At 38.7% G+C, this 17,736-nt stretch overlaps 1 protein-coding gene across 17 annotated transcripts in view; it reads right to left on the bottom strand.

Annotated features, from left to right (window-relative positions):
- Positions 1-276: 276 nt before the first annotated feature.
- Positions 277-17,736, bottom strand: part of EMSY (EMSY transcriptional repressor, BRCA2 interacting) — a 39,248-nt gene continuing 21,788 nt past the window's right edge. For 4 of the 17 annotated variants that reach the window (XM_055801924.1, XM_055801923.1, XM_055801915.1 and 1 more), the window contains 11 exons: positions 16,551-16,724; positions 14,164-14,300; positions 12,490-12,669; positions 11,395-11,593; positions 10,075-10,239; positions 9,651-9,809; positions 7,828-7,887; positions 6,643-6,797; positions 4,813-5,376; positions 3,414-3,926; positions 277-1,897 (listed from right to left, as the gene is read on the bottom strand). In XM_055801924.1, coding sequence (XP_055657899.1) covers positions 1,703-1,897; positions 3,414-3,926; positions 4,813-5,376; positions 6,643-6,797; positions 7,828-7,887; positions 9,651-9,809; positions 10,075-10,239; positions 11,395-11,593; positions 12,490-12,669; positions 14,164-14,300; positions 16,551-16,724 — 2,501 coding nt within the window. In that variant the 3' untranslated portion in view covers positions 277-1,702. Of the gene's footprint in view, positions 1,898-3,413; positions 3,927-4,436; positions 5,377-6,642; positions 6,798-7,827; positions 7,888-9,650; positions 9,810-10,074; positions 10,240-11,394; positions 11,594-12,489; positions 12,670-14,163; positions 14,301-16,550; positions 16,725-17,736 lie in introns of those variants that run through there. The other 13 variants (XM_055801926.1, XM_055801925.1, XM_055801917.1 and 10 more) reach the window with 10 other exon arrangements.

The following is a 17,736-nucleotide window of genomic DNA, read 5'->3' on the forward strand; positions in this document are numbered from 1 at the left end:
CCTATTCCAATGTAAAGGTAATGCAAAAAGTTAGTTTCCTAACCCACTATTCTGGCATTTGCACACTGAATTTATCAGGACACTTCTCCACCATAATAAGCTACATTATTTTGGAACTAAGGCTGATGGAAAAGGAAACAGAAGGAATAAAAAGTGTATGAAAGTCATAAGGACTGAAATTATAAAATAACTGAAGTTACATGAAAAAACAACAGCACCATCTTGGGGTTACTGCATGTTCTTACACAGGTGGATACTCAGGACAAGTAAGGTAAGTGAGTTTTTTAGGTTTTGTATTTTTAGTTTGAGTTACCCTATTGGAATTTAATCTTAACTACAATATCAACAGTAAAATCATAACTTAAAAAAGACTGACGCAAAAAGCTGTATTAGACTTTGGATGAAATCTACTCACAGTAGTACTTCAGCACCAAAAAGTGGGCAGTTAGGCTGATAGATGTATATACAATTAAATGATATGTCAAAGTCTTAAAATGCTTAGTTATTTATAATGAAATCTATACAAAACAGTTAAAAACGTGGGTTTATATACATTTGGGAAAAAAAGTATTGTCTCATTAGCAGAATGTATTAAAACTGGTTCTCTCATCCCATCTGAACGCAACCCCCTCTCTGTGGCTTGTAACTATCACAAAAACCCAATGTATTGCTTCAACAAGCCAAGTCATAAGGCTAATTTCTGAAACCTAACACTGTATACTGATTTAAGCTTTTAAACTACCAAAATGGTCACTTTAAAAACAGCATGTAAGAGTAAAATACAGATTTTAAAAGCCTTAGCTCACTTCTAAATTCGGAGGTTCAACTTGGAAAGATGCTGAACCATTTATCCCCAATTTTGAAAAATTGATTTATAGCAAAATACAACCCCCCACACCCTGTTTGTACTAGAATTAACTCACCTGCCTGTTTCACAGGAACTTTCTAAACAACTTGGCCTCACTTTGAATTTTATATTTAAATAAATAATCAAAGATTAACTAGCGTATATGAGCACTTTGTGTGCTTATGGCACAAAGAAATGCCTCATAGACCGTTACCCTTCTTTTAAAGCATGAAAAAAAAATCCACTAGCAAATCCACTTTGCTGCCAGTTAGTGATTTTGCTTATTAACCATTCACCAACAAGAACTGAAAAAATATAAACTATATTTTTAGGTTTACAAAAAAAATCTTAACTCTAAGTGAGCACAAGTGCAAGAAAGCTAACCAATTCCAAAATTCCTGGGGCTTTTTCAGCACTGTCAGAGACACTTTTTCTCTCACATGCTATTTAAAAATACAAATATTTATTAAACATCCTCTTTTTTTGATGGTTGTTTGGCTCAACAGCTAACAAAAAGACACAGCAAAGTAACAATCCCTTTTCACTGAAATCTATTTCAGTATCTGGGCAACGGCTTCAATAGCACGAGCTGTAGAATTCGCTGCAGATTTGCCTTTTAACAGGAGTACATTCCACTGTCACAGGTTTACTAAATCTTGGTAACTTTTTCTTTTTTTGGGGAACAATTTTTAAGATGCAGCTTTTGCAATACCATCTTGTTAAAACACACTGATGCTTCAAGGGTCCAATGAACAACTCTAATAGGCAAAGTGCTCTAAGACATCACAATACAAGGGTATCTTGGATACTCAAAATCCCAAGATATTTTAAAGTGCACTCCAGTGTCCCAATTCCTTAGGATTGTTCAGCAGAACTTCGAGAGGGGCTGGGCTCAGTGCCATCCTCAGTGCTACTGTCCACGTCTTGCTCCATTGCTGTCTCCTCATCGTCGAGGCGCTGACTGGTGAAGTTGTTGAGCTCCAGGAGCCCACTGGGTTCCACTACCACATTGGAGCTGGAGTGACAAGGGATGGAATAGTGAGGGATAGTCTGAAAGAAAGAAAATATTTAAGTTTTAACACGCACTGTTTTCACAGGGAAAGGCATCTGCACAAGTGCAGGTACTTATGGAAAAGGTTTATTGTGTTCAAGAGCAGTTTTCCCCAGCTAAGGCCTGCTGCATGTGACTATGTTCAAGCTAAAACTTCAAAGCATCCTTTCACCAGATTAGGCTGTGAAAGATAAAATTTTAGTAATCTTGCTCTTAACGTGCTGATCTTGGCCTTGGATCTTCACTAAAGGTCTGTGACGGTATAACCAAACAGCTACACCACCAGTGCCCACCACTCCTCAAATGCAAAGCAGAGAAAATCCTTTCTTCAGCCTTATTTTTTCTCAGTCTTTTTCAGACAAGACATAGAAACTCTGGCCCTGCTCAGAGCTGCAGCAGCACAGAGGCTGAGGAAATGCAATGGATCCAAGCTATTGATTTCTGCTTACACTTTCACAGGTTCTAGGAACTAAATCTGCAACTTTATAGAACTCACATTCTGGGCAGTATTTTACTTTTGAAACAGCTCGTTTGAAACATGCCACAATGACAAACAATACAGATTCTCAAAATACACAGATTTGAAGTAAAACAGCAATCTACCTTTGTCTATTTAGGGGAATGAGGACTAAAAATGAGTACAAAAATGATGATTTCTACAAAAGCGAAGTCTGATGCAATGAAGATTTTACAAAGTAGCATGAAAAATTTGAAAGCTCTGTATACGGATTATTTTCCACTTCAGAAGCATTTTCACTGAAACACAAATACGATATGTAATAAAACCATTTCAGTCCACACTACCATTTGTGTGAACATACACCATGCCAACTAGCCTACAAAGAACTACATTATACCACTATGAGTCCTCTGATGACTTAAATACTTCCTCAGTTGATATTCTGACCACGTATTAAATCATCAAACATCATATTTAAGACAGCAGCATCAATGAAGGTACCAATCATCAGTTAGGCAATGACTCAATGCATTGGGCTAGAGATCAAGTAATTTTATCTCAGAAGTGGCAAGACTGGTTGTAAGTGAAGTTAGCAAGCTTTCTTCTGAATCCAGACTTTATTTACTGAACTTTCCCAGTAAGCAGAACCCCACTACTCCATTTTTTGCGCTAACTTACATTCAGAAGTAACACTAATAGCCACTATACAAATTTCTAATCATTGTTCCATAGTAAGCGTTGAAGGTCACGTTTTAAAGAGTTTCAAATAAAAGTACTTTGTAAAATTAGATGAGCTTGGTTTATTTTCTTAACGGAAAAAGAAAGGCAGACACTGAAGACACAGTGAATGATACAGTGCTAAACAAACTCGAGCTCAGTTTACGAATTATTACACACTTTGTAGTAATCCATTACAAGCATAAGAGTAGAAAAAAAGAACCAAAAACTGGGTAAGGAAAACAAAAATACTCGAACATTGTTCAGTTGCTATCATCACATTAGACACGAGTTTGCTCTGCTCAACCTTTGCCTTATTTGCTCTGATCTTCTCTTACCTGGATAACAATTTCTGATGAAATCTCTTCAGCTTTCTTTTGTGATATATTCTGAATTTGTATAAACTGGTTTGTTGTAGACATTCCTTGTGCATCGAGTTTCCTCTCTGTTAAAGTAGGACCAACAGCAGGAGGACTTGAACTGGATTCTGTACATGTCTGTTGCTGGGGGATGGAAGTTGCCGTCATCCCTACTGCAGTCACCCTCGGCACCTGGGTACAAGGTGACGGCTCTGCTTCGCTAGCAAGTTTACTAGTGGACATGGCCTTGTTTGGGGGATCCACTATTGCATGTTCTACATTTGCATCAATCTGAGCTTCCACCATAGACACTCTCACAATATCTGCTAGTGCTGTCTTCACAGATGCCTGCATGGGAAATAAGCTGGTAACTGGCAATGCCAGTTTGGGCACAGAACTGCCACCTGCTACCTTTGAAACAGAAGGAGGCTGATGCCCCTCAAAAGTTATCTTTGTAACAGTGGATCCTTGCGTTATAATTGGATGCTGCACCTGAAAATCAAATTTTTGTTGTGCATGTTACAGCTAGATTTATTGAAAAGCTAATCAATATTTCCAAGGCAGTATGGCACAAACAACATACTCGCTATTAGGAAGACAGTTGAAACTCAGTGTTTTAACAAAGGAATTAGCAACGATATGATAACAGTTAATTGAAGCCTAGGGAAAAGCAGCTTTTTAGGCTGCTAGATAAGGATTGTAGCAGTATAATACCACAGCAGCCTCGTTTTCCTTTGGGATTTACATCCCCATGTAACGTTTGTTAACCCTCTTGTTTTCACATGCATTCCTGAAAGGGCTAAAAAAACCCAAACCTACTTGTACTTTTCTGGAGTTAGTTAAAATACTTTTTTTTTTTTTTTTTTTTTTTTTTTTTACCTCCATGCTCCTCAGTCTTTACTTTTTTCCCTCCCAAGGAAAAGCAAATTACTCCTGTACATGAAAGCCATATAACTTCAGGAAGATGTAAACTACAAAGGAAGACGTACAATGGAGAGAGCATTAGGAGACTGCAGTGTATTCATCTTTATTTCCACAGAAATAAAAAGTGCTACGGGAACGGAAATTAATAATGTCTCATATCTAAAAATGAAAATAAAATAGTTAGGGACAAATTCCATGCACCAGTGGTGGCAGAAATTCAAAAAAAACTGTCCAACAAAATACGTTTGTGAGCTCTATGGATTTTTCCCCTAGAACATGTGCTTCTCTTTCCTAGTGTCAACCTTCTGACGGGGTAATTAATACCAGCGGAATGAGGAGTTCTCTTGCCAGGACAAAACACTGCTATAGCAACAGGGTTGGTGTTTTGATTTTTTTTTTTTTTTTTTTCCTTGAACAGCGACGTGTATTTTGCATGCTATCAATATTCCGTTACCTGGCTTGCTGGCTGTTTCTCTGAAGAGGCAGGTAGCTGCATTTGACTCTGGGGGGGTTGGGGTTGCACGTAGATTTTTTGTGCCGTTGGTGCCTGTTGCAGTTTGGGCAGCTGCTGCGTGGTTTTTACTGCAAGCACCTGTACTACAGTTTGCTGTGGCTGTGCCACTAAGGTAGGGAGTTGCCTTTCTTTGGCCATCATGTGGTGTGGGGGGTGCTGTGCATCTGGTTTGGTCTGTGCTTGCTCTTGCTGCAGGGGGGTTAGCTTTTGATGCCTTATAGAAAGCTGGGGCATTTGTGGGAGTTTGTGCTGGATTTGATCGGCCTGCAGGTGGATTGTCTGCTTCTGCTTAGTCTGGAAACACTGCAGAGTTTTCACTTGCAGTTGAGTCTGTTCCAGCTGCGGCTGACTCAGTTTTTGCTGTTTTTGTGCCTGCGATTGTGTCAGGGCAGATCTGTAAAACAAGCCAGTCTGAGGATCTAAGGTGTCCATCTCTTCCACTTCTCCTTCCTCAGTTCCAAGTTGCTCACTGTGTTTGGTAAATGCAGTGTGACTGCTTAAGGCCTTAAGAAGAAGAAGTTAAGAGTTAAGTTAGTAAAGAGAAATATAAATTATAAGAATACACAATCTAAAAAATAACTTTTAATATTTCAACTGGACTACCTTCATTTATTTTACCATTACAGACTCCCAATTCACGTATGAAAAGGTACCCTTACATGAAGATTCCACAATACATAAGTAATCCATGGCTATTTTTTATCGTGTTAAAATGTGGTACATATATATCTATGTGACATTAACCACATAACTAATCCTCAGTGGCGATGATGTAGCCCTCACACGTGTCAGACTAAGGTTCAGATCCCCTGAGGTTGCATGATAATTGGATATGAAGCAGCAGGGATTAGCAGGTAGTTGAACCAGTAGCTCCTCGTTAAAGCCAGAGTCTTTCTGCACAGTAAATTCTTGTTCTGCCTCGAGAGGATTCCGAGATTGAGAAAAGATCCTCTGTTCCCCTTCCTCAAAATTTTATTGCAATTTTCCTTGGGAACCGCACAAAAATTGTTTTATTTTGTGATGGATTTGAGAGAACAAGACATCTGCATTACTATGCTTTGTATACCATGGTCCAAATGTATTAAAAAATGGCCTCAGCAGCCTACTCAAACACCTGTGAAAATACACTCTCTGAAGTGGGTTTATAACCCTAACACAGTACTGTCCTGGTCCACAGCTGAAGTTCCTAGAAGTGAAAGCACTGCAGAGCTGAGGAGGTCTTGAACAAAGGCATTGGAGTGACTTCAGTAAGATTTCACTACAAGCTACACCGTTTGAAGTGTTTGGGATCCTTATAGCAGTAGTCTAAGATCTTGCTTTTTGATTCAGAGAAGTTTGCCTATCCACAAACTAAAGCCCTCAGATGAAAAAGACACCATGTGCTCTCTGTACTGACCAGATGCTGCTTCATCCCTCTTCTCCCTACACTAACACCAACATAATCTAAAGAGCCTAGGCCCTTGCAACGCAATAGCAGCTTGTTGCTGTTGAAGGATGACATGCAGAGAGCAGGAACTCATCTAGGAAGCACTGTCTTTTCCACAGTATTTGTTAGTACCTCTTAACAGTCTTAAGCAATCTCATTAACTGCTTCCCTTCTGTCCCACCACCCTCACCACCAAAAACAGGCAATAAGTTATTAACTTGCCCTTACACCTAGCATTTTCAGTGGTAGCAACATGACATGTTCCTTCAGAGCAAGCCCTGGTCCTATGTAACACATACAACCTACTGCTGTTTGTAGACTGTTGGGAAAAGAAAGGGTACAACCTGCTGCATGATATGGGTAATTGCGCCAGTGGAGGATGCGGGGATAGATTTCACCACAACAGAAGTCTGCGTTGCTGTCTGCGACTGAGCCACGTGCTGCAGCAGAGTCCTCTGAGGCTGAGATGACTGCTGGTGGGGCTGGGACCGATGACTGACTGAAAGTAAAGAGGTCAGTGGCACTTCTCCAGAACTAACTGCAGTAACTTCTACTATTTGCATTTAAGCCGCAACTGGAAGCATACACGGGTGAAATAAAGATCCGAGTATGAAAAACATCTTTTACTGTATGCTAGCTTCAACCTTAAAGTGTAGATCTATTCTGAGAAGCCTCTTCAAGTAGTAACTCAGGGGTTTTGCTTTTGTTTCTCTTTCCTAAGTAATCCAAGTATGAAAAACATCTTCTGGCCTCCCTCTCCCAACACACCAACATTGCAAGCAGAATTTATACTTTATTTTCATCTGGGTTCTTTATACAGCACTGCAGACCACAAGTTAGTCTGTGGTTTTTACACTGCTAAATACTGTAGGTTTTTACCTGCATAATTGACTGCAATTAAGAACAGCAAGCCTTGCTCACTGAATTTCTACCACTGATAATCTGCAATAAACACTGTCCAGAGCACAGGATAAATTTGAAAGATTAGCAATTAGAAAATGTTTGTATTTTGTGAAAGCAAGGTTGATCAGAAATTACAGACCAAAAAATGGAGACCTTGTAATGGGTTTATGCCACTTTTTAGAACAGATCCAGCATGAGCTATGATGATGATGGCTCTGTAATTAAATAGTGGATTGACAGAGAAATGATCTGCTGAGGAGAAAAAGCCACAAACCATTCTGTATTGCAGTCACTGATAAGACATGAATCCAATTACTTTGTGCCTGTCCATAATTAAAGCAAATATTTGCATGTTATTAACTTTTTATTTACAAAATAATTAATAACGAAAGAGAACAAGTGAAGTTTAAATTCAGTTGTAACATTAACTTGAAGTTTCTAGTGACTTTCCTGAAAGTTAAAAGAAAGGGCATGTTTTAAACTAGTATGATAATTTTACTTTCCCACTCCAAGAAAGGGGTCTGATTATATCAATACCAGCCTGCATGCTGTGCCAGATCCGTCATGGATATCCCCCAACAATTCCTGTACAATTGAAAATTTCATTTAAAAGTAAAGTTTCTAACCTATATGGTTGTGTAGATATTCTTCCGAATGTGAACCAATACAGTGTTGTCTTCCTGAGTCTGTAGACAGACAAAAAATGGTGACACAAAGATGTGTGAACTGCTCCCTTCATCTCACAAGGAAGCACATGCTGAATCCCAGCTACCATATAGATTAAAGTGTGCCTTATCCTTTGATCTAGATGAATGCAGGAGATTTCACAAGAGATTATAGACTGTTTACTATCTTACTACTGAATTTTTATCAGAAAAATATAGCTACATGGATTACTGATGAATCCTGAGAAGCAAAAATTAAAACAAAAAGGAACACTCAATTACCTGCATTCCCTGTCAGCATTCACAGAAACTGGGGGAAGGGACCAAAAAAAAAAAAAAAAAATCTAACAGCAAAATAACCAGTTTTGCACTGTAGTAGAAACTGCTAGTCAACTCTCAGCAACCTGCATTTTTCTAGAAGATCCCTGTATATCAACTCGAGGTTTACAAAAATCCCAGTATTTCAAACAGTAATCATAACTCAAAGAAATTTTCAACTTGCATACTTTGTGTGGCTTCTACGCTGCAGAAAAGGACTTAAATCTATAAAGATACTGACTGCAATTTCCCATCCTCCTTGCAAAGGGCCCTATTTTACATCGACTTTTACAGCAGGAGCCAGCAAAAACTGGAACCCTGAATAGAAGCTCAACACACAGCGTCTGTGTCAGTGAAGATAACTGACTTAACTGGAAATCACTTTAACACTATTTATTGTACTTTTGAGTTTGTTTTAAAAGAGATCCAAGGGAAGGTGACTCAAACATTCACAGCTGAAGCCAGACACAGTAAGTGTTATTGTTACTTTTTTTAAGTAACATCCCTCCCTGCTTCAATTTCACACAACTTAAACTTAGACCATATGAGGGATGGAAGCAAGGGGAGGATATCCAGAGCAGGTAAATGAAAAATTAAAGTAACTGTTTAAGACATTTAACACTAAAAACACTGGAGTTACAGATATGTACTTACACAATTCAATATAATCTAGTTTTATTCCTCTTTTCCAATGCGGATTTTAAACACATTTTTGATTTCATTTTCCAAATAAAGTAGGTAGATCAAAAATGTAGATTTCAGAAATTAAAATGGAAAATAGGTAATTTGATCTTCTCATGTATGTGTGGGAAGTGGCTAGTGTTCTGAGGTAGCAGGGAGCATCAGAGAGACAAGGGAGTCAAGGACTTAAACAAAATGTGCAAGCAGATAGGAAGAGTCAAGAGTTTCGAAAGAGTTGAATCTCAACCATAATTTCAGTTTGAATAATTTCTTTAAAACGTGCAAATTTCTCAGTTCAAAGCCTTCTAGAAAGTGAAGAAACGGGGGGCTACATTAGCACTCTAAACGCACACCTGGCTTAAAAACACCACTCAGTCCTGGTAAACAATAACCCATGTTTGCAAAATGTTACAAGTCAAAAGTTGGACTCCCCCGGTTATGTACAAAAGCAGTATACAGCTCCTGTACTCTTAGTTTTCTTTTTCCTTACTAAGTGTTTTCTTTAAAAGACAAGTGGGACAGGTTAGGGAACAGAAGATCTGTTCAAGTAGGATGTCTTGAAGCAACAACCCTTTGTTTCAGCTAGAAACATTCTCCACTACGCCCCAGAAAAGCAGATACAATCTCTGTCCCCTGTACAGGGTCTCAAGAGTGGAAGAAAACTCATTTCCTCTACAGCAAATGACAGTGAAAACATAAAAATGAAACCCATTGTAAGAAAAGTTCAAAATTAAGATCCCAGGCTTGAACTGCAAACCCACCATCACACCACCTTAGTCACTTACCAGTTGTGATATATTCAGCAACTAGTTCCGACTCCACTACAGCAATTGAAGGACTCTCTGGAGAATGCCTCTTTTCTTGGGTCATCTGGATTGGGACAGCCATTTGGCTCAAGTCAATGGTAGGCTGCCTTGGCTTCGATTCTAACTTCTCCTTCACTGCTTCAGAAGAAAAACAAAGCATAAAATAAGCCTCCAATATATGAACCTCCATAATAAAATAAACCTCCAATATAAACGCAAAAGTTTAATTAAATAGACAGGGAACATTATATAATATATTCAAAGAAACTGTTACAGGATAAGAAGAAAAGAATCAAGCTGACTCAAGATAGGTGCTTTTCAATTATGAACCTTAGTACAAACCGCTGCTTAAGCAACTAATAAGCTTTAAAGTTATCCTAAACAACCATATGTGTTTTCACACCTGTTGTCTGTTGAAGTTCCAGCAAAGCTTTTATCGTGGAAGTAGCTGACTGAGATTCACTGGATACATCCTGGTAAATTATCGTAGGGCTTGTGTCCACAGCAATTTCATGTTCTGACCAATCTTGACTTCTTGAAGCAATCACATGGACTACGGGCTGAGAATCTGTTTGCAAAAGAACAAAAGCACATCAGATCATCGCAGAACCATTTTGGTTGGAGGTCTCTTGTCCAACTCCTTGCTTGAAAGCAGGGCTATAGTTCAAAATTGGACCAAGCTACTCATTATCCATTAGCATTTTGAACACTGCTAAGGATGCATACTCTCATTCTGCAACACTTTAGTTTTTATTACAATTAACTACTGAAGTAAAACACTGCTGATGTTATGAAGTTTCCAGAAAAAAAAACAAAAGGTCTTATCTATCTTAGTTGTTCATAAAAGCTTTGGTTTGAACAATCAAAGTTAAAGCAGGTTTCCTTGTATACTGAATTTGCCTTGGAATGAACTCTTTTTTTCAGAGGATTTCAGCAGTTCAGGCGATCAACATGTATTGAGCATTCTGAATTAAGAGCTCCTAAATTTTGATAGGTTTGTTGAAGCTTCAAAACTTTTTAAAAAATTTACTTAAAATGGCAGTATAGACCAAGAATGACAGAATTATATAGAAAAGGTGGCTGAAACACACGTAGTAAAGTACACACATTTCACTGAGACATATTTGGTTTTATTTAATGTAGCTATACACCCTACGGCCACTCCTGACTGAAGTCTGGGTGTTATTTATGCCCCGTTATTTATGCTCCTCTACCACATAAAGAACTGCATCCGTACCATGGCTTGAAGCCACAGCAGCAGGACTGATTGTCTGATATACGTCCTGATCCACTCACATGTGCCTATAAAAGGACCAAAATTTACGGTGGTCACATGACAGCTGTCAGTCACGCAGCAGACAGAAGCTTCAATACTCTCAGGAAAAAGGGTTGGCAGAGCATGAGCTGCCAAAAAAACCCCAAAACTGCTACACTGCCTACCTCTGTCAGACTCCCCAAAGAGGGAACAGGCTGCAGGCCACAAGCATTGTAACAAGTTGGCACCCAGCAAGAAACCATTATCTCCACTTTTCACATAGGAAATGCAGTCAATACAGTAAATAGTTCATAAAAGACGAAGAAAGCCATCAGGGAAGTGAACAGTGACTCACTATAACAGACTGGGTGAAAAGCCGTGCTAAAAGGAGATGCAGTGAGTTATATGAAACTAGCTAGCATGCTTGGGAGACAGTCCATTTGTATTTTATGCAACACTAATACACACCTTGGGAGCTCTGGGAAGACTCTGTAGAAGAAGAGCTGCTATCAGTGTAGGTCTGTGGTTCTTCTTTCACTTCTGGGAGGGATGAGTTTCCTGTCTCTGCTACCCTTGATGCCTGCTGTAACGTTTCAGTCACCAATTGCCTAGTTTGTTCGCTCACAACTGTTGCTTGAAATGTCACTGGCTTTGGTTTTATGAGAACCTAATTGGAAAGACAAATTTTGTGTTCAGTAAGCATGCTCAAGAAAACAGATCTGAGCAATCACGAATACAGGGTGCTATTCAAACAGATCAATGTGCAAGACCTACATAATATTTTACTGAAAATGAAAAGTCTACCTGTAAATTCAGCAGCTTTGATTATTAAACCACAAAGCCCAAGTAAATAGCAATGCACAAGAATATACTTCTCACTCAGTAATTTGGAGTACTTAACACAAAACCACTAAACCATTTTTCAAGGCTGATACAACTATGGTGTGACAAGAGAAAGCTACACAAGTGAGCTGGAACATGCACTGAACTGATAAGGACAAGCACTTCTCCTCCACAGCCCACTGTAAACACAGTCTTGAACAATCAAGACATGCAAAACATTGTATGTGACACAAGTTTAGCTTTTTTAAATACTAAGTGCAACCAGAGAAAAAGCTGAAACTGAGAGCATCCAGAAATAGGCCAGATTCTCTGTATACAGCCCCACCTACTACACATGGTTGCAGGGACAACCTGAACATACATCAACCAGAAAATAACTTCAATAAAACCTCAGATTTGATGGATGACCTATGTCCACACTCTGCGTCTATTTCTCATGATCTAGTATTAACTGTAGGAGTTGAAGAGGCATCTAGAGACACAACCAGACAGTTTCAGCTATGTAAAAGACTTAGTAAATCCTTCTGGCTTGCTCAGAAAAAGGAAACAAACCCAAACACCACGCTCAAGAAAGAAGAATCAAGGCCAACTGATTACACCCCAAGTCTTATTCCCCATAGACTTATATTATTCCTGCAACAAATACGACACCACAGTGAAAAATTATTTACTTCCCATTAAAATTTAGGGGTACATTTCAAAAGAAAAATGGGCCCTCACTGTTACCTGCGTCTTCCCTTGCTGACCATAAACAATTTTAGTTGGGATGATTTTGGTGGCTGGCTGGACAGTGGAGCCTATTCCTTTTGGCTGTGTAACAATCATTTTTGTGATGGGTCTTGTGGCAGTGATGATAGCAGGTTTTGCTCCTGCTGGCACTGCCTGAATAGTTTTCTCCCCCTGCAGAGAAGTCAAAGTTTACAGGTTAACTTGGTGAAATTCTTCAGAAAGACCCAGTCTCTAAAAAAATACAGTTATAGACAAGTTTGTGTACCATGAAGTCACTGCTGCTACTGCAACTAGACTTACTTGATACAAAAAACATTTAAAGACCAATAACAAAAAAACCCTACAGCTTTAAATAGAAAAGCTACCAAAATCCCCTTTTCCATTACTTTACCTTTTGAGCAGCTCTGAAGGGGTGAACAAAAAGCAGTAACTAAGAGACACTGACAAGTTTTTTCAAGGTTGCTTCTAAGAATTCACGTAAGTTGGAACTTTCCTCAAATCCTTCACAAATGTTTTCTGAAACCTCTTATTTCTATTAACACTAACTTCAGCAAGACATCTACAAAACTTTAATTTGGATTCTAAAAAAAAGTTATTTATAGATCTTTGTATTATCCTCATGACCAAGACATTAATTATGAATGGACTTTCTTTGAACTAAGAAAAAAAAAAAATAAAGCAGATTCACAGCTGTTTCACAGGGAACACTTGACTTTGGAATAGCGCTGACATATGACTAGATCCCCGACAGCTTAAGAGCAGCAAAGACATTGAGCAACATTAGTTGCCAGTTCTTCCAGTGCTCCTACCAATTCCCATCAAGTAGCGGGAAAAACCCATGAACCATACTTGTTTCAGAAATATCACATTCTGATGGTTCCTACTGTGTAACACCAACGGATTTCCACTTGCGTGAAAATACATCTTCAAGTTTTGTAAACTACGGAAGTTCACAATCTTAAAAATTCCTAAAAGGTTTAGGAAAACCCCCAAACCTCCCTACTCAGCTCTGCTACTCAGGTAGACCTTTAAAGATTACATGATTAATGCATTAAAACTCACAACTCTATCTAGGAATATAAAGCATGATCACCATATTTATTTACTAGCACTTACAGGTAAACCTAGATGAAGCTGGAAACCTGACGTGCAAGACCAAAATCACGTTACCAAAAAAATAATTCAATGCTGTACAATACTGAGGTACAGGATGCTACAGTGTTACACACCACATAAATCAAAAGGTGGTACTCTTACTGTGAAGGACAGTTTATTTCTGCCCTTTACATCCAAAAGATAAACAGCTGGAGATGCAAGTTTGTAACAGGACCATGGTTCTCACTGGAGCACAAAGCAGGCAAGACTAGTAGTTTTCTTCTGCTTAATCCTTTTAGGATTACAAAATCATTAACCATGGCAAAAAGGCAAGCTCAAAAATCTTTTTATCTTCCATTAACTTTGAGAACATTCACAGCTTGTTTTAAGCATCTTTCATAACCCACAAAACATAACTGCTTTTCAAATATCCCTGACATTAAGGCATGCTATATCTGTTAAGGAGCTCACACAGGTTGCTTTTAATAGGGACTTTAACAGAATGAATGCAGCAGCCAGCACACAGCCTGTCACTTGGCTATCAATTTGAGACTTGAATCTCTTACTTACCCCAGCATTCAATAGCGTTGTAACAACATTTTTGCCTGGAAGCCCCTGAATTGTAGTTCCTTTTCCAGTAGTCTTTTGCACAACGATCACATTGGGTTTGGATGTCATTGGAATTGTAGTGATCTTGGTTGTAGTTCCTAAATTTTTGTGGGAAAAGAAATAATGAGTAGTTTATCATATGTTTATATACCACTACAGAAGATGGTGAGCTATACGGGAATCACTGTATTTAGAGCTAACAGCGTATTTAGATCTAACAGCACAACAATGACAAAATAAAAGCAGCATCTGGAACAGGAATTTATGTCATGGAACTCAACATATAAAGATTAAATTCCCACTCCACAAACCTTTCACCTACAGTAATAACAGGCATGTGAAGGACAGAGTAATCTATATTAGGACAGTCAGCCCCTTCTCACAAATTATGGAGCAACCTAATATTCTCAAGCTAACGTGTCTAACTTTTCAAAGGCTAGAAATTGGGGGAGATAAGGACACCACTAATACTCAACTCAAGGTCCTATCTGACCTCACAAATATTCTTCTAAAGATTTCTTCTGCAGAAGAATGTACATACCAAGAATGTATCTGTCAGGAGAAATACCAGCTTTTTTGGGCATTGAAATGTTGTAACACTGAAAGTGACAACTAGTGCCTTGGAAGAAGGAAAAAAGAAAAATATGCTATTGTTTTACAATCAGTTCTTAAAAGTTGCGTTTAGAAGTGGGGGGTGGGGTGGGGTGTTTCTTTTTAGGAAGAGCTGTGCTGGCTATTTCTGATCCTCTCCCAGAACTTAATTAGTTCCATTCCCTGTATCAGGTTTTTATTTAACTGCCATGACAGGTAATTCTAGTCAGCCCCCCCAGTCTACAAGAGTACATATGTACCGATACGTAAGTCATCACCATTACCAGACTGCCATTTCAGTATCTCAGACAACTTTTTATCACTACCTTCCACTTTCTCCTGGAAGAAAGTAGCACTCAGTCACAGCAGAGCTGCAGACCCAAGGATTCCCTCCGTCAGTCATGCCTGTAGATACTTCACTCATATATTCCAGATTAATAATTTTACTAATTCTGGGAAAGGGAATATGTGCTGAGACAAGACCATGATTTACTCAATTCTAGTGACCTTCAAAGGCATCTAAAGATTGCTTCCTTAAACAAACAAACAAAACCCAACAAACCACCCTACCCCCAAAACAACCCCAAAAAAACCCACCACAAAGCAAAAATAAAAAAGGCAAGCATCCTTTCCACACCTGTGTTGTTTCAGGACAATCATTACTATCACTAACAGGGTCAGTCATGGGCTTCCCCACATTAGCTAGTGTCCAGGAGAATTACACTTGCATTTGTGTATAAACCTACTAGTAGATCTAGAAGTCTTCTGAACAATTCATGATATCCACAACAGGCTAAAAAAGTTACTTTTTCCCAAAGAAGCTCTAAATATCATTTTGTAGAAATCAGCATCTGAAAAAACTGAGGTACCTCTACCAGACTACTCCTCAGAGGGGGTTGACTGGACAGCTTGTGCAGCAGCTTCCAGTGGCTGACTGGTGCCATGCCAGGTCTTTGCTAAACACCAACAATGGGACCTTAGAGTAATTTAAAGATATTACTAGACAGGATGAACAGAACCAGCAGATCTTGCTGTACATATGTACCTAGCCAGGAAAACACAGCAGACCCTCTCTGCATTAGCACTGTTAAAAGTCCAAATCAGATACTAAGAAACTGTGACTGCAGTGAGTGTGCTTGGTCCTGGTCCCAAAGATTTAGAGGCTATACAGGCAGAGAGCATCAAGGTAGGTCAGCAGACTAACAAAGATAAGCAGTAGGGTCTGCGTGAGGCTGGGAGGAAAAACTTAAAGTTAGAACATTGTGTAAGGGAAAGACAGGCTGACAATAATAAAAGAAGAACAAGATAAGGCGGAGACTACACCACTGAGTTTAACATACAGAGCTTATTTTTATTCTGGTTCTTTGGACATGCAGTGGAATAGAAAAGGGCAGCACCCAGATTATAAAATGCTTTAAATTTGGGCCAATAGTTTTCTGATCTTTCCACCCTCTAACACAGTAGTTCTCCTCCCCCAACATTTCTCTTCTCCTCCCAGGCTTCCCTCACATTAGATGCTTCCTCCTTACACACAAGAACTGCTGCAATCTTTAAGATCACCTTACATCATTAACTTCTACCCATTATTTTCTTCATCCTCAGCTGCTTTTCTTCTGAATTAACAACTTCTCCTTTAAAGGTCCTACTAATTATTTGACCATGTAACCCACAAAAAGCCCGGAAACAGTTAGAGCAAGTCTGAAGTTACTTTTGAAATAGTCTTGATATGTAAGCACAAGAAGTACTCATATGCCTACCAGAAACAATATTACTGCTGATAATCTTCCCTCCCAGCGTAGCCAGTGATTTTGGTACCACAGTAATGATACTACCACTTGTAGTTTTCACGTAAGTAGCAGCCCCTGGAGTTCCAGCCATCCGAGCCCCTATAGAGGGGCTAACTGTTGGCCGTGTATATGTTGCTTGAGTTCCTGTTTTAAAGACAGAACAAGAAAGTTCACTGTCAGAATATGATCCTCTACTAGTATTTGTGGAAAAATCAGTTAATTTAGGTGAAAAGCATTAGATTTATTCAAAGACCAACACTGATTTATTACCACCCTTTACAATTCTCCTGCTACTTTTTAAACCCACAGAGCAATACTCAAGTATATACCAACTTTAAGAATCTTCTAAAGTATTTTAAACTTTCATATTTCATATTCATAAACTGTCATCTTTTAATACACATCCTTGTGCCCAAGATTTTAATTTTCAATAGATGTTCAGATTCTGCTGTATGTTTGCCACTTGCTCCTTTAGATACCTGAGTCAGGCATCTGATGACACTACCAGAACTGATCCCTACTCTCTCTTGAAAGACACCTATACTATTGCTTCTTCTGTATGACAAATTGTTTATAAAGAACACACCAATGACTGGTCTAAATATCACTCCAAGACTAAAAACATCATTTACAGTGATAATACAATTTTACGGTTTTAGCATTCAGCAGTAAAAACCAAACTTCCTGCCATGGTATGTGTTGTTTTTTTCAGATCTACTCCTTCTCAGAATGCAAACAGAACTGAGTCCCCAAAAGAAACTTGCTCAAAATAATAATATCAGCCAACAGCTACAGGAACATTGTAATTCCATTCTGCTTGTAGTGCTGCAGATAGTGCATTAGACCTTAACTGCTACAGATCACAGAGCAAGACAGTCTAACAAGAAAGCCATGTTTTCAAATCCAAGAGAGCACAATACAGGTTTTACCAATTAAACGAACTGTAAGCCTGCTAGATTTTTTTTAATGTATTTAAGAATGCTTTTGTGAAGTACTTCAAAAGTTTAAAAAAAAGAATACTAACCATTAATTTATGCTAATATTCCCAACCCATGCTAAAAGTTACTGTTTTCTGAAAACTAGGATAAAGATGCCCTTCAAATTTTTCTCACACAAGTTTACAATCTGAACAGTCTGCATTATTTCTGATCTTTAA

This window comes from Falco peregrinus, chromosome 4, assembly GCF_023634155.1.
Source record: "Falco peregrinus isolate bFalPer1 chromosome 4, bFalPer1.pri, whole genome shotgun sequence".
Lineage (NCBI taxonomy): Eukaryota > Metazoa > Chordata > Aves > Falconiformes > Falconidae > Falco > Falco peregrinus.